General features: G+C 39.5%; 1 protein-coding gene across 4 annotated transcripts in view; it reads right to left on the reverse strand.

Annotated features, from left to right (window-relative positions):
• SPIRE1 (spire type actin nucleation factor 1) overlaps positions 1 to 24421 on the reverse strand; it is a 120452-nt gene that overhangs the window by 79778 nt on the left and 16253 nt on the right. For all 4 annotated transcript variants that reach the window (XM_075270699.1, XM_075270696.1, XM_075270698.1 and 1 more), the window contains exon 2: positions 23467 to 23501. In XM_075270699.1, the coding sequence (XP_075126800.1) occupies positions 23467 to 23501 (35 nt within the window). The remainder of the gene's footprint in view (positions 1 to 23466; positions 23502 to 24421) is intronic.

The following is a 24421-nucleotide window of genomic DNA, read 5'->3' on the forward strand; positions in this document are numbered from 1 at the left end:
TAATACATTGGAGACCTGGCAGCTGTGGCGCACATATTTAAACACCAAACATCCAATGTACTATTACATCGGATGTCAGGAATGGGCTAAATCACATCAATATTTGGCATGAACACCCTTTGCCTTCAAAGCACCATCAATTCAATGTTACTCGGCAGGGAGGTTATTCCATATATGTTAGAGAACTAACTACAGGTCTTCTGAGGATGTAGACTTGCTCTAATCCTTCTCTCTCTTCATGTCATCCCAGACAGATTGAATGATGTTGAGATCGGGGCTCTGTGGGGGCCATATCATCACATCCAGGACTGCTCCTCCAAAGAGTAGTCACCAAATATTGATTTGTTTCACTTTTCTCTTTTAGATCATTCACTTTGCATTTTATTAATGGACAAAAATGAACACTTCTATCTTTGAAAGCGTTCTTATTTTGCAGCATTTTCTCTACACTTCTAAAAGTTTTGCACAATACTGTATATGATTAGTATTATGTATAATTTAAGATGAAAAATTTAAAATCTGTTTTTGTGCTGGATGGAATTTTAGGATTTAGAGAAATTAGACATTCTCTTATCTCATAACTGCAGACCAAAAATTGAGCTATCCTAGGGGCACACTCTCTCATATTTTATACGGTTAAGGAATTGTAATATATCAGAGTAGATTATACTTTCAGCATTGACTATTGTTAGCAGTGTTGGTCAGAGAAAAAAAAAATGAACATGTCCTAATTCATTTCTACTTATTACATAAATTTGTAATAATTACTGTGAACTTACAATTGAATTATTATGGCAATATTTAATGTGCAAGGGGACTGTGCCATGTGAAAATAAAAAATTATCAATGGATATTTACATTCTGAAAAGTGGATCATATAAAGAACACAAAAAAGTTTTAGCAGCAGTTTTAGATGGAAAACTTCAGTCGGGGAAATATGGCCAAGATAAAGTCTATATTTCACAATCTATGATGGTAGGAGTTCTCCTTGGGTGACACCTTTCAGAATATGATTTCTTAAACCTTTGATGTGTCATACTATTTTTACCGAAATGTATCTAAAAAGAGATAAATTGAGTACAAATGAGTATAAAACGGAGTATAAATTTCCTCTTCTGACTTTAGTGAATTTCTCAAAGACATGTGACTTATCTGAAATGAAAGCAGCGAGGACACAAGTCACAGCTAGTGCGGAGCAGTTACCTGACCTTGACAATACTGAGGAACTGTACATTCCACTAGAAAGCAGGTGAAATGTTACCTGGAATTACTCCGACAGTAACTCCAAGCAAATGAATGCACTTTGTATTCATGAAGGTAAAGGAAACCATATAGTCAACCTTATATACTTCTGAAAAGGAACAAAGGCATGAGATAGCAAACAGCGTATTAACAAACAGTGTGTAATATAAAGTGTGCAATATAATAAAAACAAGTTTTTCACAATAAATCACCTGTATCATTGACTAACTATAAGTAATCCATTAAGAGTGGCGTTACATATGCCAGTCTTGATGCCCTGCACACTAAGTAAATTTGTAGCCAATTCATCAGACGATAAAAAAATCCAGGCGCAACCACTGCACCGGAAACTCACATGGGAAATCTTGTACATTTCAGCCATAATTTCTGCCAGTTTCAGGTGTAAATTATGATGAATTTGTTGAGCCGTGGCACACGCCTCAAGCTAAACTCTAACTCTGTCCACTATGCAGAAAATGTTCTTTTTATGCCACAGTTTTAGCACAAAGGAATAATAAATTAATGTTACTAGGTTTTAATTTAATTTAGTCATAATTAATTTAGTCATATCCCTTTTCTTTTGTGCCTACTTGAATTAGTACAGAATGGAAAAGCAATCATATCCTAAAAAAAAAGATGCCCATTCATTTCTGACATACTCAAAAAGCTGCTAAATAATAAGCAGCTGCCAGATATTTTTGGGCATACCGAAACCCAAAATGTCCTTGAATTTCCCTATCATTGGCCATCAATCATTATTAGATGTCTGACTTTGCTCTTCTTATGTGTATAGTGGACTACTTAAGGAGGACATTTCGCCACCTCCACCAACTCTTTGTACCCTTCAATAGTCACTCCACTAATTTTTTTCACTAGCCCCTACCATTCTTAAGCAATTTATACCTAAAGTCAGCCAGGAACTGCCCACCTAACGGAAGAGAGAATAAAATTGTGCTGAAACTAACTGAACTGATTTAAGAAACAATAAGATCTAGAGGGAAAAAAAAAAATTCCAAATGGACTGGACTCAGTGGAGCCACAGTGAGTTGGTGGAAGTGGTGAAAGGTTCCCTGTAAGGCAATCATACTCCACAAAACAGCTAATATGTACCCAGAAGGTCAAAAACTACTTCAGTATGGAAATCCCCAAGATAATTTTCTGCAGAAAATTTTGAGCAAATTACTACAAATCACTGTTATACTCAAATTGTGGCATGTATTTGTTTATATAGTTTTCCCTTTGGCTGCATCAAGAGCCAACTCTAAAATAAAGTTCATGTATCACCTGGATTATAATATATGAAAATTACACAGATTAGTACGCTAAGGACCTCTTGGAGAATCCACTATAGAAAGTCCTGCATGTATAAAATGACAGATGCCCCAATGCAAACCTAATGAACCCCATTATTATTATTACTAGACAGTGGTTATCTTGTTAAGATTTTCAGTATATTAGGGGGCGTTCACACTACCATCAGTGTCCGACAGGTAGTGTCTGTTCAAAATCTTGCACGGACATTAGGAGCGGACATTAGGAGCGGACACTAGCTGTGTCCGGACACTTGTCATTCATTTAAATGGCGATCGGGTGCGTTCTTTTGCACTCCGTGCCCTTCCTTCACTGTCCGCTTGTAAAGATGTCCGACTTTTCAAGCGGACAGAAAAACCCGACATGTAGGGTAAAATATAGGCGGATCATCGACGACAACAACCCGCAGACGAAGTCGCGGACAGAGGCGAGTGTATAATATATAATTGCAGGGAAATACCATAAATCAATCAATATAATTTAATGCAAACAACCTTTTCCTTTTGTTCAAAAAAATCCGAAGATGAAAGTGTGGCCGATCACTGAATTCTCAATTCCCCCGTATTTATCTAAGTAATAAACTGTCAGCGACAACAATGACAGTGTTAACAACAATGCCCGCAGCAGACAAGGATAATAAACTGGCTAATAGCCATCAGTTCTCCATGACAATTTCTCAATAGCCCGTATGAACAAAGCCAATCGCAGCAAAGTTTATTAGAATGCTATAAAAAGAGTCAGCAAACAAGAAAAGGCTTATTGCAAAAATGGAAATACCAGAGCCCTGGAGCCAAAGTCTAACAGCTGATCTCCGAAGAGAACATTCCTTTCATAACAGATATGTCAACGCCTCGGTTACAATACCCGCAAGTTATCAGATTTGTGCACTAATTCATTTATGCCACTAGTGAAAAACACTACATGGCAGTGATCTCTTATCTGGAGGAGACACAAACCATTTCCCTGCGAGCGACTGAAATGTACACTATCTGTAACCAAGACAAAAATGACATGCATATACTATGGAAAACCAACCCCATTCAGAAATACTGGGCGAAACTCAATTTCAGAAAACTAATTGGATATATTCTTCATGACGGTCCTGTACATAAAGAAGACCTTTCATCATGTCCACCAATTCAAGTTCTTAGCATCTGTTAACATGCGTTGCTCCTCCTAGTTGGAATTATTTTTCTCTAGCCCCCACTGTTCTAGAACAAGAAGAGCAGTTAGTTTAGGTGACTAATATATGCTATGTAAGTGCAGTGTCGGAAAGGGGTGTGTGATTCAGAGCTCCAACCAGAGTCAGAGCTCAAAAACACACCCTTTGCTGTCCTTCTGACAGTAAATAGCATATCAGGCACCAAAAAAAACAGTATTGATTGCCTGTGGACAGTGGGGGCTAGAGAGAAAATTACAACTGTGCTGAAATCAATGGAACAATGATGTAAAGAACTTCACTTGTCAGAGGTTTTGAAGGGTCTTCTTTAAAGGACCAGTCAGGTCTACATGAAAAAGCAATTCTGGAACATTTGTTAAACTTCGCCCGTGGTGCAACTCCGTATACAGATCACTTTTAGCTTACTTCTAAGTTAGTACAGTCAGAGGTAAGTCATACTCTCTGACAGGGAGTTATGCAGGAGTCTCCAACACACAGGCCCGGAGGCCTTCTCCCCAGTTCTGCCAATTTAGCTGATTCGGTGAGAAAAAAAAATGACTTGGCTAGGGACAGCTTTAGTGCTAATACTTACCTGTGTGCGCCCTGGCATCTCCGGCTCTCTTCACGTGCTCCAGGCACACTGCTGTGACATTTGTGCACCTAGAGCAGAGGAAGAGAGTACGACCAGGACCAGTGAGGTAAGTACTGGGGCCACTGCTGGGGTGGCCCACTTGACCAGCTGAGTTTCAGACCCCTGGTCTAGAGATTAGAGGGAACTATGGGGCGTGTTTGGGTTCTGCTTTGCATTCAGTGTGGACACAGCGCTGATTGTCATATATAATGCTGCAAACAGAATTATGACTTCCTTGCGTATGAATTATGGAATTCCTTCTCCATTTCATGTGACCCGTTATGCCCATGTGATTTCATTACATTCCTCACATTGATGTGCTACTAAGAATAGGTGTGTCCAATGTCATATGCTCTGATCTAAGCATGTAGACTACATCTCAAAGCCAAGCACTCATGTCTAAGTATCGCAGCCATAGACTATTAGAAGTATAATGTGAATAATTTTACACTACTGAATGTTGTTCCCAAACAAACTTCACAGAAATAGGAGTTACCACTTGAAGAGACAGACAGCGTGGCAAAATCAAATTGAGATTTAAATATCCAGCCAGAGGCAAGTCATGTAGTCCTGGCTAAATGGATTCAGCTAAGAACTGAATGTACTAAACTAAAGCAGCGCGATAATGTCATATCCTAATTTACAAACACATTTCCTTAATTACAGAATGGAATAAGAGCAAGTCCAAAGCAAAGATCTCCGGGCACTGGTGGAAAACACACAAGAAAATGATCTGCAATCGACTGATTCAGAACAGAACCTCCAATCATTATTACAATTTCTAGTTCTTATGCCCCATGTCAGTGACTTATACCTGCAGGAGGGTTTGTTCTAGTTATGGTTTAACTGTGCCAGTCCCATGACGCCTTGGTCCCCCAGTGCTGTCTGCCACTCAGTTAACTACTGGAAGAAGAAGGCACAGTTCAGCTGAGCAGATATTTCCTGTGGTTCTGGTGCCATATTAAAATGAGATTCTCAAAACACAGATGTCACCGGTTACGGATGGCCAATTAGGTCTGGATCTGGATTATAATCCTGATTGATTAAACATTTTAATTTGATGATTATGATTAAATAATAGATTATTTTAGGACACTTTATATTCCATGTTCCTGTTCATTTGGCATTGAATTTTAGTTTCTGTTATTCACATATCACCGGTCCTGATCGGATCGCATACAGTTTTTGACTTTAACTAATGGCAATGTGAGACTGGATGGCATAGATGTAAAATAATTGAAATAATCTATGTGAGCCAGTTCACACTGGTAAATTGAGCTGACTTTTGGTTTCAGTTATTTTGCAGTTGCTTGCTCAGCCCTTTCACCAGTTGAAAACACAGTCAGTGTTATACAGAGTTATATACAGCTTCCATTCCTATCCAAGTTTGCAACTGGTTATATCTCTAGCTAGAATCTCTAGTTTAATATGAAACCCAAACCACTGTTCTAGGTAGTAAAAGTCTAATATACGGCTATCTGACGAGATCTGCTCCTGTAGACTGCTGGATAGGTTAGTATTATAGCCTCACATTCTTAAAATAAATACTTGCACCCAACAACCATGTGCACAGACACCATCATATTCTGCAAAGGCAACAACAGTACTGGATTGAGATTTTCTTGTTAAAGGCGTCTTATAGCCAGATAAAACTGATGGCCTATCCTAAGAATAGGCCATTAATATTAGATTGGTTGGGGTCTCACTCTCAGAAACACTGGCCACATGGGTCTTGCTAGTGTTGCAACCTTTTCAATGCTCACTCTTGCTTATCACAATCCTTAGTGATTGTCTACAGTGTCACAGTTACAACCACCCACCTGTACACAAATCCATGTACATCATGTACTGCTTACAAGAGAGAAGCAAGGGAGCATAAAATACTGCCAGGAAGTAGATTCCAATGTGAGACTTCACAGAAAGGAGACAACACTACACATTTCCATCATTTAAAGGGTTGTTTCAGAAGGATTACATTTTTTGCAAGGGGACACAATAGCTTAAAGGGGTTATCCAACTAATTTTTAATTGACAACCTCTCTGCAGGAAAGGTCATCAATGAAAGATCAGAGCAAGTCCAACACCCAGTAACCCTGCAGATCGGCTCACTCGTATCAGCATTGTGATCCCTGCTATGTTTACATCACACACCATGTATTTTATAGCAGTGGTGTAATTACAGTCTCATCTCAAAGAAGTGAACTGGATAAGTGCGGCAGCCCCCTCAACCAGCTGACCAATGCAGATCCTGGATCTCAGACCCCACTGGTCTATTACTGACAACCTAACCTGTGGCTACCCTGTTTCCCCGAAAATAAGTCATCCCCCAAAAGTAAGACATAGCAGAGGTTTTGTTGAATTGTCTAATATAAGGCACCCCCGAAAGTAAGACATCCCCCAATAATACGGTAATAATCTTTCTTCGCAAAGATTGTATGAAGAAAAACATTGCAGCCAGCTGAACACTGTGCGCAATGTTCTGTGTGCACAGATATGCCGGCTGCTGACACTGCTGCAATACGTTCTATCTACTGTTAGAGCACCGCACACAGCGTTCAGCCGGCTGCAATGTTTTTCTTTATACAATCTTTGCGCAATCTTAGCACATAAGACATCCCCTGAAAATAAGACATAGCATGTCTTTAGGACCAAAATTTAATATAAGACATTGTCTTATTTTCGGGGAAACAGGGTAGATCACCAATAGAAAAAAGCTGCACAACCCATTAATCAAAATAAAGTATTACTTACCCATCCATCCTTCACTGCTAACAATCATTTGCTAGTCTCTACTTCCTGGGGGAAATTACCATACTGCGGACCACTGCTGCGACCAGTCAAGAAATCAGTGGGAACCTGTTAAGCATCACAATGCAGTGGTGGCAGATTGGTAAAACGATTAATGCTAATGTTGTAAGCCCCTTTGCAAATAAATAAATAAATATTCCCTGGTGGTCCTGAATGATGCAGAGCCCAATGCAGATGTGAACCTAACCTTAAGGGTACATTCATATGAAGAAATTTAATCGCTGAATTTGAGGCGGATTCTCCCTCAAAATCAACTCCAAATTCCGTCTGACACCATCCTCCGTTGATTTCAATGGGAGTCAGATGCTGAATTTTCCTGTAGCTGAAAAATAAGCATCATGCTCAAACTTCAGGCAGATTACCATCTGATAACTCCAACTGAAGTCAATGAGAGATGGAAAATACCACCTGGCAGGTACAGATTTTGATGTGGAATTTGGACAAACGAAATATTCAGCTTCAAATTCCTGAAGCTGAATTTTTCAGTTAGGTAAACTCTTGCCATGTGAACAACCCCTTAAAAGTCTGTACAGGAGATTTTCAGATTTATATAAAAATATTTAAAAAACAAACAAACCAAAAACCACAGCTTAAAAATTTTAGATTTATGTAGATTAAGTTGTCACACAAAAAAAGAGCAACCAAATGTGCCCAATGTAAAATAACATTATAAAAGGTGGATATGACATTTATAGATCTACTTAGGACAACACCATATCATTTACATGAAATACTATACTGTGCTCTACCACGGCTCGTCAGGAGTTAATAGGGAGAAAAAACAAAAAAACTGCTTATTTATTCACGCACAGCCTCATGACTAGTCAGCATAAGATTTTCTCAAGAACATTATTTCTGTAGGCTAATAATAGAAAGCCAACGACCAAACTGACCGCAGCTAAACGGCAGCAGATAATTGGGTCTAACGTAATTACAACTTATAGGTTAGCAGGCAGTAAACCAGAACACCATCTGCTTCGTGCACAGCAAATACTGCTGCAAGTACATGAGGCAAAGCATGACTGCATATTCCCAAATGTGATGGTCAGTTACAGCCCACCAGCTCAAGTGATGACATGTCGACACAACATGTGACTGCTGTAGCCAATCACCTGCACCAGTATCAACACGCAACGTTATCACTAGAGTCTAGGTAAACAGATTGGTAGGGAAGCTGCAGCCAGGAAGTGGCAAGGGATTGTAAAGGTAAGAATTACTTTTTTTTTTTTTTTTTTTTTATTTGGCATTTTTATTATTTCATTTGAGACGGCGGGCAATGGCCATACATGGGAAGTGAAGACCGACTGGCCCATAGCGGCTTCTTCTCACTTCCAGTCAACCATTCATTGCCCACATTTTGAGGTTTCTAAATATTATACTGGATAAGTATATTTGCCCTAGCGAGTGGGATAATAACCCATGACAGGGGTAAATGAACACTAAGTGGTGAGTAACCAGGAGTGAAGAATACTGGAATGCAAAGGTAGATGTTAAGACAGTGAAGACATGTTTAATACAATAAGATCAGATAAGAGCTAAGTGTTTGTAAAGTTACAGTGGATTTACTACACGCTTGTCATCTGCAATATTATGGGGAGATGTTATCAAATGTTAGAAACATTAAAATTTCCCATGGTAAGAATGCTAAGACTGACACAGAAAATTCAAGAACAAAACCAATAGTTTTTGTTTAGGTATCATATAGGTGAGCCCAGACAAGTAAGACATGAAGAATTAGATATTATAGATTGTATGGTGGGCAATGATACTCTCCTCCTTACAGACATAACCAAGGGAAGTGACCTGATCAATGAACTCTACAGGCGCTTCTAGAGATTAATGCAGTCACACGTACTGCTCAACCATGAACATCAAGAAATTGAAGCTGAAGATCATGTGCTTCCCCTCCCTCCAGCCCCTACTGACTAATTCATGATAGCAGCCATAGTGTACGGCCAGCACCTTTATGTACGTCCCATATACACAGACAAAATACTGAAGGTGGTACAGGCTGTTCTGGGCTTTGATAGTAAAACCAATAAAATTTAAATAGGCCTGTCCTTCCAACAAGCTTTACATAGGTGTAAATCACAGGAGATGAGATGGAAAGATGAGAATCTTTATAATACACCCTATAAGAGAGATTTGCCTCTTTCTGCTCCTATGAGGCAGTTTCCTCCTCCAAGGTGAGTTCGACTGTGAAAATCACTGCTGTATCTTAAAACAGGCTGCAGGTCAAATGGCTCTGATGGCTTACAGTGTTGGCCAAAAGTATTGGCACCCCTGCAATTCTGTCAGATAATACTCAGTTTCTTCCAGAAAATGATCTCAAGCACAAACTCTTTGGTATTAACATCTTCATTTATTTTGCTTGCAATGAAAAAACACAAAAGAGAATGAAAAAAAAAGTCAAATCATTGATCATTTTACACAAAACTCCAAAAATGGGCCGGACAAAAGTATTGGCACCCTCAGCCTAATACTTGGTAGCACAACCTTTAGACAAAATAACTGTGAACAACCGCTTCCGGTAACCATCAATGAGTTTCTTACAATGCTCTGCTGGAATTTTAGACCATTCTTCTTTGGCAAACTGCTCCAGGTCCCTGAGATGTGAAGGGTGCCTTCTCCAAACTGCCATTTTGAGATCTCTCCACAGGTGTTCTATGGGATTCAGGTCTGGACTCATTGCTGGCCACTTTAGAAGTCTCCAGTGCTTTCTCTCAAACCATTTTCTAGTGCTTTTTGAAGTGTGTTTTGGGTCATTGTCCTGCTGAAAGACCAATGACCTCTGAGGGAGACCCAGCTTTCTCACACTGGGCCCTACATTATGCTGCAACATTTGTTGGTAGTCTTCAGACTTCATAATGCCATGCACACGGTCAAGCAGTCCAGTGCCAGAGGCAGTAAAGCAACCCCAAAACATCAGGGAACCTCCGCCATGTCTGACTGTACAGACCGTGTTCTTTTCTTTGAAGGCCTCTTTTTTTTCCTGAAAACTCTATGTTGATGCCTTTTCCCAAAAAGCTCTAGTTTTGTCTCATCTGACCAGAGAACATTCTTCTAAAACATTTTTGGCCTTCTCAGGTGAGTTTTGGCAAACTCCAGCCTGTTTTTTTTTTTGTCTCTGGGTAAGAAGTGGGGTCTTCCTGGGTATCCTACCATACTGTCTCTTTTCATTCAGACGCCGACGGATAGTACAGGTTAACACTGTTGTACCCTCGGACTGCAGGGCAGCTTGAACTTGTTTGGATGTTAGTCGAGGTTCTTTATCCACCATCCGCACAATCTTGTGTTGAAATCTCTCATCAATTTTTCTTTTCCATCCACATCTAGGGAGGTTAGCCACAGTGCCATGGGCTTTAAACTTCTTTATGACACTGCGCACGGTAGACGCAGGAACATTCAGGTCTTTGGAGATGGACTTGTACCCTTGAGATTGTTCATGCTTCCTCACAATTTTGCTTCTCAAGTCCTCAGACAGTTCTTTGGTCTTCTTTCTTTTCTCCATGCTCAATGTGGTACACACAAGGATACAGGACAGAGGTTGAGTCAACTTTAATCCATTTCAACTGGCTGCAAGTGTGATTTAGTTATTGCCACCACCTGTTAGGTGCCTCAGGTAAGTAACAGGTGCTGTTAATTACACAAATTAGAGAAGTATCACATGATTTTTCAAACGGTGCCAATACTTTTGTCCACCCCCTTTTTTATGTTTCCTGTGGAATTATATCCAATTTGGCTTTTTGACAATTATTTTTGTGGTTTTCCATTGAAGAAAAATTAAATGAAGATAATAATACCAAATAATTTGTGATTGCAATCATTTTCTGGAAGAAAATGAGTATTATCTGACAGAATTGCAGGGGTGCCAATACTTTTGGCCAACACTGTATCTCTATTGAAATATATGGAGAAGGGGGTGAGCAAGAAGAGATGGATATAAAAGGCAAGACCGAGAGCTATAGACCTTTCTATCACAGCCAAAGCACTTCATTCACATCAGTAATCTCTATATATGTCCTGTGTGGTCCTGTGGCTATTTCTGAGTGAGAAAGATAGTTATAGAGCAGATTCCTTCTCTACCTACTGTAGAGAACTAGTCTACACCCATCAGTTAAGACAGGACAGCAAATAACAGATATAGCTTGTAGTGGTGAAATCTGCATAATATAAAAGTCATACAATGATCAGAAATAGTGTTATTCCTCAAGTACACATATGATAGCTTATCCGAAAAAATTTATCCATCGAGTTTCTTAAATTCACTTCTAGTGATGTATGTAAAGCATTAAAGCAAATACTAGTTTCTGTTGCAAGTACATAATAATGCTACAAAATAATTATATAGTAAAAGACAACAGAATGTTTCTGAAGAATTTATTTAGAAATATAAACCACAGATCCAGGCTTGTGTGAGATCTGAAACCTTATGGGTTCTGAAGTTTTGTGATATTTGGATTACTATACAGATCTGAGTTTCAAAGCAAGTCAGCAGTGACTATGGAGTTTACCTAATTTTATGGGTACATTTACGTGTCTTCGGCAGAAACAGACCTATTAATACAGTACATAACTGCCTATATTATCTGGACACACGGACCATTTTAATATAGTAGAAGAACAGGAACTTTCCATACATTCCTTAGTGAGCGTCAGCTTTTACTGTGCAAAAACTACTAAAGAAGAATGCTCGAAATTCATCAGCAACCACTATAGCTCCCTTGGGATTTGCTGCTGCCCATCAAGGTCTGGTGACCACCCAGAAGAATGGATAGGACAACACAGGTGTGAATCTGGCATAACTGAAAGGATTGGAAACAAAATAAAAAAAATACAATGATGAGTACAGCGCCCTCCCCCCAACTTGCTTTACCTAGTTACTGCTTTTCTGTAACTGTGTGTGTCCACGGTTTTAGTAAAGATATGAACACATCCAATCTGAGAGCAGACGTGCAACAGGAACGCTGCCAGTCCCTCTCCAGTACAAGAGCAAATTAAATAGAAGTTTAATGGCACAGAAAATTGATAAATGCCTTCAGCTTGTATTCAGCTCCAGCCATATCAGCAGAAACAGAGCCATTCATGTAGTAGATAACCACCTGCTGCACGTAACCTACTGGGCGCACCGGAGACTTTCCCCATATTCCTCACAGTCCGAGTAAGCTTCAGGAGACAAATACTGGAAATTCATCTCCAAGATCTGGTTCTGTAAAAATGTAGTGACCAGATGTTACATGTAAGGAGTTTTATGAAATGACACTTAAGAATTGATCATCATGGGCTACTACATGTATGTAACAATTGGAAGTAAACCTGATACTCTTCACCCTTATAGTTTCATGTATTTTCCTTGCAGGAGGTGAACATTACCTTTATATATTACTAAATGATTTTAATTAGAAAAAACTGTATACAACACGGTGAGCAGATATAATCATTAACTACATGGGAGTCATGGACAGCATCAAACACCACCAGTTTCTATGGAGAACTCAACATTAAGGGCCCTTTCACATGAACATATTAAGGCCAAGAAATACCGTATGAGCGCTGACCATACTTACTGGTTTGACCATGGCTTCTCTAATTGGATATTTGTGATACTATGGCTGTAGCCGTACTGTCCTGACTCTATATGACATGGTAGTTCTGAAGCTCACTCACTCTGATGCTGTGAATTTAGTTAGATTTTACAGAATTTAGAGAGGCCTTTGTCGTGGCCAACACAGGGCTAGTATTACTCTGCCCAGATATATTTGTGTGATAAGGACCTTGGAGCCTTATGGACAGGGCAGACCTACATACATGGAGGCTGTATGGCTCTGTAGTATGGTGCCCTCCAGACCTAGTGTCTCACTGTTCAGTGCATTATGAATAAAGCTATTCGCCTCTAGAAACAAGATGGCAGATTTACTAATTCAGTCTAATGGTTCAGAGTCACAACAGGGCCGAGTACTTGGCTATGAAAGAGTATATTTTTCATTGCAGGATGTACATCCGAGGGTAGTCATCAGTATACATGGATCCCTTATAGACTTGAATCTATTGTGGGACCCTTAAAATGGCCTGCCACATGACAGGTTCAATTTCTTCTCAGATTAGTCATGTGAACAGATCTATTTATGCCTATGATACCATGTACTGGCCATTAATAAAATGACAGGCACACGGCCAGAGATAGTTGTCATGTGAATAAGTCCTTTTAGACGAACTAGGACCTCCGCACCTAACTTAGACCCTAAGAATGCAACAAACTTGTCACAGTGGCTCAAGCTCAAATGAATGTTGTGCATACAACAGATATACTCCTTTTTTCACTAAGCTGTATCCTCTTGACAAACACTATGCAAAAACTGACTAAACCTTATAATAAATATGGCATGTATGTTTTTGGAGTGGGGGGCAAGAGGAGTGTTTGTTTTGGTTGATTTTTGTTTTACACAGAAAGAATTCTGTCAAATTTAGTTGAGAAAGTTTAGTTTTATTATTAAAAGTTATCCATGCTGGGAAGGGTGTAGAGAGAGCTACTTTATGTTAGAGAAATCACACACTAAAATACTAGTAAATAAGAAGAAAAATTATTTTAAATAGATCAGGGTATTATCTGTACATAATATCGAAGACTTAATTAACGTCTGAAACAGACAGGCACTTTCTTTGTATTTCCGATTTTGTATATTAATATAATATTTTTGGCGATATTAGGCACTAGATAGTTTATCGTATAAGGTAAAAATACTCAGCAACAAAAGAAAGACATTGATTGTTTCTAACTATATATTTAGCTGGAGATAAAAAGATACCAAAACCAAATACAAAGTACCCGTACATGACTGCACAAGAAATAACCAAAAAGAAGACGAATTTCAACAAATCCACTATACAGAAGCACACAGGAGGCTTACTATGTTACTTAAACCGAGAAAGTTATCTCCCTTTATATTTCAATGTGAATATTTGGATTAAAATGAAAAGGTAAATGGAGAAGTCTCCACGAAGATGAAAGTTCAGTGCAATGGGATCCTTGTTTGCAGTGCAGTGAGATGTTATATTACAGTAGAGATTTATTCAGTCCATTAGCAGTTATCAGGACTCTTCTCCTGCCAAGAGCTGCTTTCTGTGACTCGATTACCGGCTATTAGCAAAGGCACACTGTACACGGCTATTCTTCACACAAGCTATTGTACTGTTATAGGGTAGCCCGAGATGCATCTGAAATACAGTGAAAAAAAAACAACACAATGCTCAGCCTGTGAGCTACAGTATCAGTCGAAATGTATCATTTCTCTAAAAGATCTGGTCTGTCAAGGGCCGGTATATAGCCACATGAGAAACTTGGTTTCAGGATAATAACAATTTAGAAAGACAAAAGTATCAGCCTCACAACTGGAAGAAGCTCAGAAGATGGACTTGGCATGGCTGCTTAGTAACTCTTGGTAAACTAGAGCGCTCCACCCCGGACTGCCTAGATTACCAAATTGCTTCGCACAGTGTGTTTGAGATGTGCTAAAATGCCCCAAACTGAGTCGCATTTTTGTAGGCGCATCAGTCTTCGTAAATGAGGGTCAAAGTCTAAATCTTTAAGAAGTCGTCAAAAGTTGGAAAGCAAAAACTTTCCAGCCCAGCCATTTATTCTTTACTATGACTAAGATATTCTCATGCACTGTCCCTGCCTGATAACCTGGCTACAATAAGGAATCATGGCTCTGATGCCGCAGCTTTGCCCACCAGCCCTTCCAATTTCTAGTCTATCAGGTAGGTTCAGATTTGCTAGTAAATATGAATAATGGACCATGGGGAGAACTTGTTCTTGTTCTACCGTGATATTTACTACATACCTTATCATATAGGGGGCCAACCGAATGCTTAAACAACAAATAAATTATAAGTAGAAAATCTACCAACATTATCAGCAGGAGGTTAATGCACAAACAGAACATAATTTTGATTTGTCTGGGGCCTCTTATTCCATACTGTGAGAGACAATGCAAGACATGCTGGGTTTGCAAGCGAGAAATTCTGATGTGATAATAAATGGAGTATATAATACATGTCCATCTACCTCGCTGTGATGGTCCCACATACTGTCAGAGCTTGACAAAGCATCACTCTCCAAGCAGATAAATCTTGAAACACATATGCTGCAAAGCCACACAGAGGTGGAAACCTTGTCTGCTTATACGTCTGATAGACATGACAATTACATAGTACACTGATATCTATGCTATTATATGGTTCACAGTGACCAATCATAGCAATAGCTTGGGTGAATATACGGAAATATGGTTTCCACTTGTAGAATACTGATCTGACTGGCTTTATTTGTATCCACTCAAAGCCTTACAATAATCTCAAAGAAGTCAGCAATGGGGCAGATTCATCAGATTCTAGTATAAGTACATTAAAAATATGTGCTTCAAGTCAAACCCCTGGTTTGTGACACCCATCCTCCACTTTATGGACACATATGAAAGTCAGTCAGGCTTCTAAGTCACATGAACTCCTTTAGGCTGAGGCCCCAGTTTGCGGAAACGCAGTTTTGGAATTTTTTTTGCAGATTTTGCTGCTTTTTTTTTTTTTTTTTTAAGCTAAAGACAAGAAAGACTACAAAAGAAATAGGGGATATATAGTAAGCTTCTTATACCTCTACATTCTGTCAATCCATTCCTGGCTCTCCAGTGCGGATCTCCTTTCACGCTGTATAGTATAAAATAACAGGGTAATTCAATGCATAAGATGCTGCACAGATTTCTGTGTATTCTGAACACCTTGGCCACAGGTGTTATACGGCACTTTGATGCAGATTTTCGGTGCTATACACAATATTCAATAAATCGGCAGCTCTAGACCAAGAGCTTGGATACAATTTCAATGAGTGCACTTCCACTCACTAGTATAGTCTGCACATCCTTGACCGATTCCTGTAAGAGATTTTATCTTTAAAAATATAAAGGAAAGTGTCTAACAATATTTTTACTGGATTTACTTTGTATCACCATTTTATGAACTTTTTGTCTGAAAGCAAACATCACGTCTACATTGTTCTCGCACTAAGCCTTAAGTTTCTCTCTCATGTGTTTACTTTCCTCTGGCAGGTCTTCAAGGTCACAATGATATTGTATTGTTACAGCATGTGAATGGTCAGGTTGGACTGCTTGGAAATAAGGCAAACAATAGGCGTACAGAAACATCACTGTAAATACTCAGGATAACATTAATACTATATGTTCACATCTGCGTTGGGGTATCATACCCATACATACGGAGCCTGATGGACCCCATTGACTATAACTGGGTCTATTAGGTGTTCGTTGTTTTCATCCACCGAGTTTATTTAGTAGAGGCACTAGTGAAGATCTATTCAACTGATCTCTGGGGCAAGACTTTGGAAGATCCCTTTCCATTAATAGCAAACACAAAGACCTTGCTTTCTAAAGTTCCACTGGAAAAACTGATCCCCTGGAACGTTGGCCCTTTAGCAGCATGACCCATGAATGAACAAGTAAAACAAAATAGATCCCTCAACAATTCATGCAGGTTCCCTTAAAAGGGATTCTGTCATTGGGAAAACTTATTTTTAACTAAGCGTATATTTGCATAGCCTTTAGAACGGCTATTCCAGACATACCTTTCATTTGTTAATCCTCCCAGCACAGAGCACTCTGGAAGTTCAGTGAGCACTGTGTGCTGTGTGTACACAGGGGGAGGTAGGAGCAGGGAGGCTGCTGATAATGATGAGGCTGCTCTCACCTCCCACTGTGTACACACAGCACACAGTGCTCACTGAACTTCCAGAGTGCTCCGTGCTGACTAATTAGCATATCAATAAAAGTGGGCTAATACAAAAACAGCTGAGAGGATTAACAAATGAAAGGTATGTGTGAAATAGCCATTCTAAAGGCTATGCAAATATACGCTTAGTTAAAAATAAGTTTTCACAATGATAGAATCCTTTTAAATAGCAGCCCTCAATAGCGACATTTTGGACTCAAAATAACATCAGCTCTATAGGAATTAAGATTTTTACGGCCTAATATTAATTCTTTCCAACAAAACACCTTGTAAATGCACCTTCATATAAACAGAAACCGTACACCACATATAAAGCCCCAAATACCCAACCAATAAAGACTGGTAATGTGAGGCGCCTCTTCCTACACAAGAATTTAGTGTTTTACTCTGCTCCATAAACTGACTCATCCACAAGCATATTGATAAGGCTCACTACACACAGATCATGATATCCTGAGGCTATAAACATCCATCTTCAGTGTTATAGCTTTGAAATGGCAAGAGTATGAGCAAGATGGCACGTCTTCTAAGCAGCACTTACTACCCTCCTGCATATATTCTACACTATACCCAGGTCTATGACCTGTGACTCCTGCGCACATAGAAAAAACAGGCTGCTGTAGAGAAATCCACTGGTTATTACAGACAGTAAATAATCACATATTATGGAACTGCTATTTATGCAATTACCTAATATAAACCAATATAAACTACATTGTTTCTTTCTTTCCATAGACGTATGGTACAATATTACTGAGCTTTTAGGTTGTTACTCGCATTATATTATTTATGTATATATTATACATTCCCTTTCATCTACTGTAGCTAGAAGCCCGTAGATGCTGCACAGCCCCACAGTCATTGATCATGCTGCTCATCCTACTGAACTACCAGAAGTCATCGGTATATCTACCTCCACGGCCGGATAATTCTGCTTTATCCGAGTCTGTATTCTCTAGGGAATCTTAAAGTTTTACACCGCAATATCTGCATCAGCAAGACAAACTGCAAGAACAATATACCTAACAAGCACTTGGTGTTAGAGATGTGTAATCCCAGCATGGTGTCCGGACACTGCACAGTATGTGACCATTTCTATGTAATGTAATCAGTGTCGTATAAGAAGTGCTTCAAGGTGCCTTGCGGACAGTGACATCCCGCTAGATGCTTGCTTGGCATTAGCATTGCAGCTGCTGCTGGCGCAGTGTGTTTCTTGCACTGATCTTTGCTTATCACTTCGCTCACAGCCATGTTACTGACAGCCAGGGAGTTGAACAGCAGTTCAATGTGTCACAAACAATTAAGATGTACACATGAGCACTTTCTTAAGTCACCGCAAACCTTAATCTACAGATAGAGTTGAGCTGATCTGTTATTCTGCTCTTGGGGGCAGTATTGCACACTTTAAGTTAGAAGAGGCAAGCAGCTTTAATATGGCATGTGATAGCTGTTTGCAGAATGATTTTTAGGCCGGCAGCTAGGAGCCCTGACATCCAAATAACACCAGAAAAGTGTCTGTGTAGCATTTTATTTTGCTTATGGCTAACATATGTGAACAGAGCCTAAGGCAGGTTCATGGAAAACAGGCCAGACAGCTCAAGGATGGCATCGGTGTACAATCCGTGTTCTCCATGGAACTTACTGTTAGATTAAGCAGACTAGGCTGCACAGACAGATAGAACAGAAACCTGTTCAATATTTTATGGTTTAGTCCTATGACCTCTACATGCATCTGTATATATGAAGAAAAGTGCGATATACACAATGAAAATCCACAAAAATAATTGACATTAAGTTAAATTCAAAACCTAAACTGCAGGTCAACTTTTGTGCAGAAAATTCTGGTAACCTGTGGTTGACAGTTCTAGCACGCTATCTGCTCCCGCTTTGCTCACATCTGTGCTGCAGTGTTCGTTGTTCTCATCCATTAGAGGGCCAGAACAACGCACATAAGGAACATTGTATTACACTAAGTATCTGCATACAAAAACTCCAATACAGTCCTATGAAAAAGTTTGGGCACCCCTATTAATCTTAATCATTTTTTGTTCTAAATATTTTGGTGTTTGCAACAGCCATTTCAGTTTGATATATCTAATAACTGATGGACACAGTAATATTTCAGGATTGAAATGAGGTTTATTGTACTAACAGAAAATGTGCAATATGCATTAAACCAAAATTTGACCAGTGCAAAAGTATGGGCACCCTTATCATTTTATTGATTTGAATTCCCCTAACTACTTTTTACTGACTTACTGAAGCACAAAATTGGTTTTGTAACCTCAGTGAACTTTGAACTTCATAGCCAGATGTATCCAATCATAAGAAAAGGTATTTAAGGTGGCCAATTGCAAGTTGATCTCCTATTTGAATCTCCTCTGAAGAGTGGCATCATGGGCTACTCAAAACAACTCTCAAATGATCTGAAAACAAAGATTGTTCAACATAGTTGTTCAGGGGAAGGATACAAAAAGTTGTCTCAGAGATTTAACCTTTCAGTTTCCACTGTGAGGAACATAGTAAGGAAATGGAAGACCACAGGGACAGTTCTTGTTAAGCCCAGAAGTGGCAGGCCAAGAAAAATATCAGAAAGGCAGAGAAGAAGAATGGTGAGAACAGTCAAGGACAATCCACAGACCACCTCCAAAGAGCTGCAGCATCATCTTGCTGCAGATGGTGTCACTGTGCATCGGTCAACTATACAGCGCACTTTGCACAAATAGAAGCTGTATGGGAGAGTGATGAGAAAGAAGCCGTTTCTGCACGTACGCCACAAATAGAGTTGCCTGAGGTATGAAAAAGCACATTTGGACAAGGCAGCTTCATTTTGGAAACAAAAATTGAGTTGTTTGGTTATAAAAAAAGGCGTTATGCATGGCGTCCAAAAAGAAACAGCATTCCAAGAAAAACACTTGCTACCCACTGTAAAATTTGGTGGAGGTTCCATCATGCTTTGGGGCTGTGTGGCCAATGCCGGCATCGGGAATCTTGTTAAAGTTGAGAGTCGCATGGATTCCACTCAGTATCAGCAGATTCTTGAGAATAATGTTCAAGAATCAGTGACGAAGTTGAAGTTACGCCGGGGATGGATATTTCAGCAAGACAATGATCCAAAACACCGCTCCAAATCCTCAGGCATTCATGCAGAGGAACAATTACAATGTTCTGGAATGGCCATCCCAGTCCCCAGACCTGAATATCATTGAACATCTGTGGGATGATTTGAAGCGGGCTGTCCATGCTCGGCGACCATCTAACTTAACTGAACTTGAATTGTTTGTCCAAAATACCTTTATCCAGGATCCAGGAACTGATTAAAAGCTACAGGAAGCGACTAGAGGCTGTTATCTTTGCAAAAGGAGGATCTACTAAATATTAATGTCACTTTTCTGTTGAGGTTCCCATACTTTTGCACCGGTCAAATTTTGGTTTAATGCATATTGCGCATTTTCTGTTAGTACAATAAACCTCATTTCAATCCTGAAATATTACTGTGTCCATCAGTTATTAGATATATCAAACTGAAATGGCTGTTATAAACACCAAAATATTTAGAACTAAAAATGATTAAGATTAATAGGGGTGCCCAAACTTTTTCATAGGACTGTATGTAGTGCGTGCATTCACCGGTAAAACGTACAGCAGCTCAATCACCCGCTACTCTAGGCCTAGGCAATAAGGTCCTTTAAGTACCACTTAGAACTAAATTGTTCTCCTGATCTCTGTCACCTGTCTGATGTCTGTCCTGACCTTCTTGGCATTTACTCTGCTTGCCACTTATCATGACCTCTAGCCATCTGACAGCACCTTCTGACTTGGCAGCACTTATTTATGATGTTCACATAAGCTAACACTAACAGAGAACTTTACAGGTAGTGATTCTATGTAGGAAAGTTCATACCCCCATTGCAGGGTCCCTGGGTTTTAGAACTCACATTCCCTTAGGATTCTGTTCCTTACTTTAGCCCAATGTCAATTCTGTAGCAAACCAGCAGATCTGCATCTTTCCAATGAAGTCTCTTTACAATAGTCTTGTGTAACTCTGCTTTATCTTCTAAAAAAATCATACTGGCTGCTATGCACAAAAACGCCAGTTCTTCCCTGTGATACATAAATGCTCAGTGAGGTTTTACACAATGCAGCCAGTAAATCACTACATATACATTAGCTCCCATACCATCAGCTTAACACAGGATCTGCCAGAGCCCAGACACTGGTTTACAGATTAATTTTCATTTGATCATTCTTCCATGTCTTTTTACTAAAACAGAGGTTGTGGGAAAAGATCACTTAGATTAGTTAGACATTAATTTGGATCGTGCTCAGGAGGAGTAAAAATGTCTCATGAACATGTCTGAATAGGAGGCAGGAGAAGTTACTCCCATCTCTAGGTTTTTACATTTTAAAGCCCCTTTATGGGGAACTATTATTTGGTTGATCAGTGAGAAGAAACAGCCGTAGAATCCCCAATAATTGGTCCATATCAGGAGAAATGATGCAGCACTGGTGGTATCCATGCCGTAAGAAAAGCTCTGCTAACCTGCAGTGGCCAATGGCTGTATGCTGTTCCCTGTAACAGTGGTGGCCAATGAGGGTGAATAGGTTGTCAAATGTGCGGTGGATGTAACCGGAGCCACCTCAGTCATCCTCATCTTTTTTGCCAAAAGTCAGGCATACAGTGCAAGATTATTGGCAGTGCACCGACCAGTATAAACAGGGATGCGCTGGCGATGATCAACACGAAAGAATCAAGGTGCGATCGACCTGTGTAAAAGGATGGAAATGGACACTAATCGCCGCACAATAGTTGTACAAACCAGCCTAGGCAAGTATGTGATATTATACCACTGGTGTACATACTTCGGAAGTGTGCCTTAAGGGGTGCTAAAGAAGGTTAAAAAAAAATAAAAAAAATGTTTGACTTGTATCTAGGATCAACCCCGGTCAGTGAAAAGGGCTGCAACACCAGTCACAGAACATTATGAAATTTGCCAGGGCTTCTTTCCGTACATGTAGACTGTGGATTCTGTACATTTTAGAAATAAAGTGTACACTTATCATATATTTATTCTGAAAAGTCAGTCAATAGCCTCTTTCTTTCCAAATTTTTGATGAAAAAAGTAGCCTCAGTCCACAAGCCAGCAAACTCTGTTGTCGGTCAAGAGCCAAAGAAATACAGGAACATATCTTTACTTATTCCTGGGTTAGAACTGTAACAGAATTTGGTTCTGAAAAAACACATAGTATTCTAAGCCCGCATATCAGTAAAAGAATTTCTGACAAGGATGGTCAGACTGGATTCCCATAGAAGTAATGTTTTCACAATGACACACCTTAGTTATAGCAGCAGCTGCACTGCGTGATATTCTTCTCGTGTACACAGTGGCAGATAAGTCCTGGAAGCACATGCTATATAACCTTGACAGTACATATAAAAGGCTCTACTTACTGTATATGTGCACGTTACAAGTTTATGCATATCGTACTTCTTATTTCACATTGTATCAAAAAGGATTTCCCACTTTAACTGCTTACAGACTGCTCAACGTCTTAAGATGTTGCAGGGACATTTTGAAACATCTCTGCAAAATCTGCAGATGCATGAAAACTGAGCGGCTGCAGGAGAGGGTAAGCAGATATAGTATATTAGTCAGTGAGCACTGCGTATACAGTTCAGTAAGATGCAATGCTGTATACTGCTCACGTCCTGATCCGCTGCTCGGCAATACATGCTGTACTCCCTGCTGTAATGGAGGAGGATAGGTCAATAAAACATGGCCCTTATAGTACTCTACTGGAATGGAAAACACAATATAAAATTGTATTTTCCTGTTGTGACATCAATCTGTTCCTTCTGTGCAGATATAGCCCAGTTTAATATACCTGTATGTAACTATATTTTATAATACTTGTGCAGTCATTGAATGGTTTATTACCCATTTACTGTGATGGCTCTGTTGTGGAGTATCACTGTATGTATCCTCCAGGTACTGAGACACAATTAGTACTATATACTGCATGAAAAGCTACCCCAAAAGCAGCACTGGATCCTGTAGGAATTTTTGTACACACTGTATAGGAATTGTATGCACATAGAAAAAAAAAAAAAAAGATACATCCAAGCAAAACGGAGCCTGGCCTCCTCCATACTCCAAATTAACATCTTATTCCAGCGATCTGCATTGAGGTCATTACTGTGAGTTCCCTATAAAGCATATGGCATTCTGCCAGTCATACAAGACAGGGTTACCCCTGTAGTCCCAGCCTAATGCAATAACTGAGTATGCAAAGTGACTGACTATGAAAGAGGAGCTTGTATGTGGCAGCAAATAGAGTACAACTGTACAAACCCTGAAGGGTGGACTATTAAACCTACAAGTATTTGTATAGTGGATCATATACATCCCTTTGCTCTTCAGTTTTCAAGCCTGCAATGATTACATTTGTACGTTAAAGTACAAGATACTGCAATGGCCCAGAAGGAATGATCTTATACAGAAGGAATAACATAATTTACCTCTGTCTCTGTACATCTTGCATCACTTGATCCATCTGTAAAAAAAAAAAAAAAGAAAGAAAAAAAAATACAAATTAAGAAATATGAAAAATATAAACAATATTACTATATCAGACATCTGTCAGCTGATACTGAACACTAATAAGGGATTCTCACTTGCTTTGCTGAAATTGCACCAACCAGAAATACTAACAAATTACTAGTACAAATGCATCCTGGGAAAAAGCAGTAAATGTATGTGTCCAGAAGCATCTGATAGCAGCACTTCGGTGTTATGGGTGGTGCTGTATGACATTAGTATAGGGATTTTCAGCCTTACAATTATTGTGCGGCACTCTGAGCACCTCATCTATGATTTTTTTTTAATTTGACTCGGAACAATGTATAAAAAATGCATGCCCCTGCTCTAGAGCCTGTCATAACCCTGCCTAAACATGTTTAACATCTCATAGACAGAAGCAACTGCAGACAAAGTAGGAGATGTCACTCAAGCAATGGGGGACGGAGCTTGGCGGCGGTTACGGAAAGCGAAGCTATGACACAATTCAAGTTAATGAGCAGAAGAGTAAAACTGATTTTCATGAAAAAGGAGTTGCAATGCCTGGTATGGACGGCATCTTTGGAAAGTGTAGAAGCTGCCCTACAAGGTACTACCATTAGTTTGATATTCATTTTCCTGCTGACAGACTCCCTTCTAAAAAAAAAAAGTAGGCAGTTCTCTGTCGCACACAAAAAAAAACAAAAAAACACACACACACACACTGCCACATGGTAGGTACAACAGACTCCAAAGTTCAATCCTTTGGACTTGGTGTCCTATTAAAAGAAAAGCATCGGTTACGCTATGTATGTTTGAATGTGATCTTATGGAATCCACATGTTTACCTCCAACATAAAGACCTAGTGTTGGGAAACGGCAATGTGCAAGCAGCATTAAATCGAGAGGATGGGGTGA

This window comes from Leptodactylus fuscus, chromosome 4 (assembly GCF_031893055.1).
Source record: "Leptodactylus fuscus isolate aLepFus1 chromosome 4, aLepFus1.hap2, whole genome shotgun sequence".
NCBI lineage: Eukaryota > Metazoa > Chordata > Amphibia > Anura > Leptodactylidae > Leptodactylus > Leptodactylus fuscus.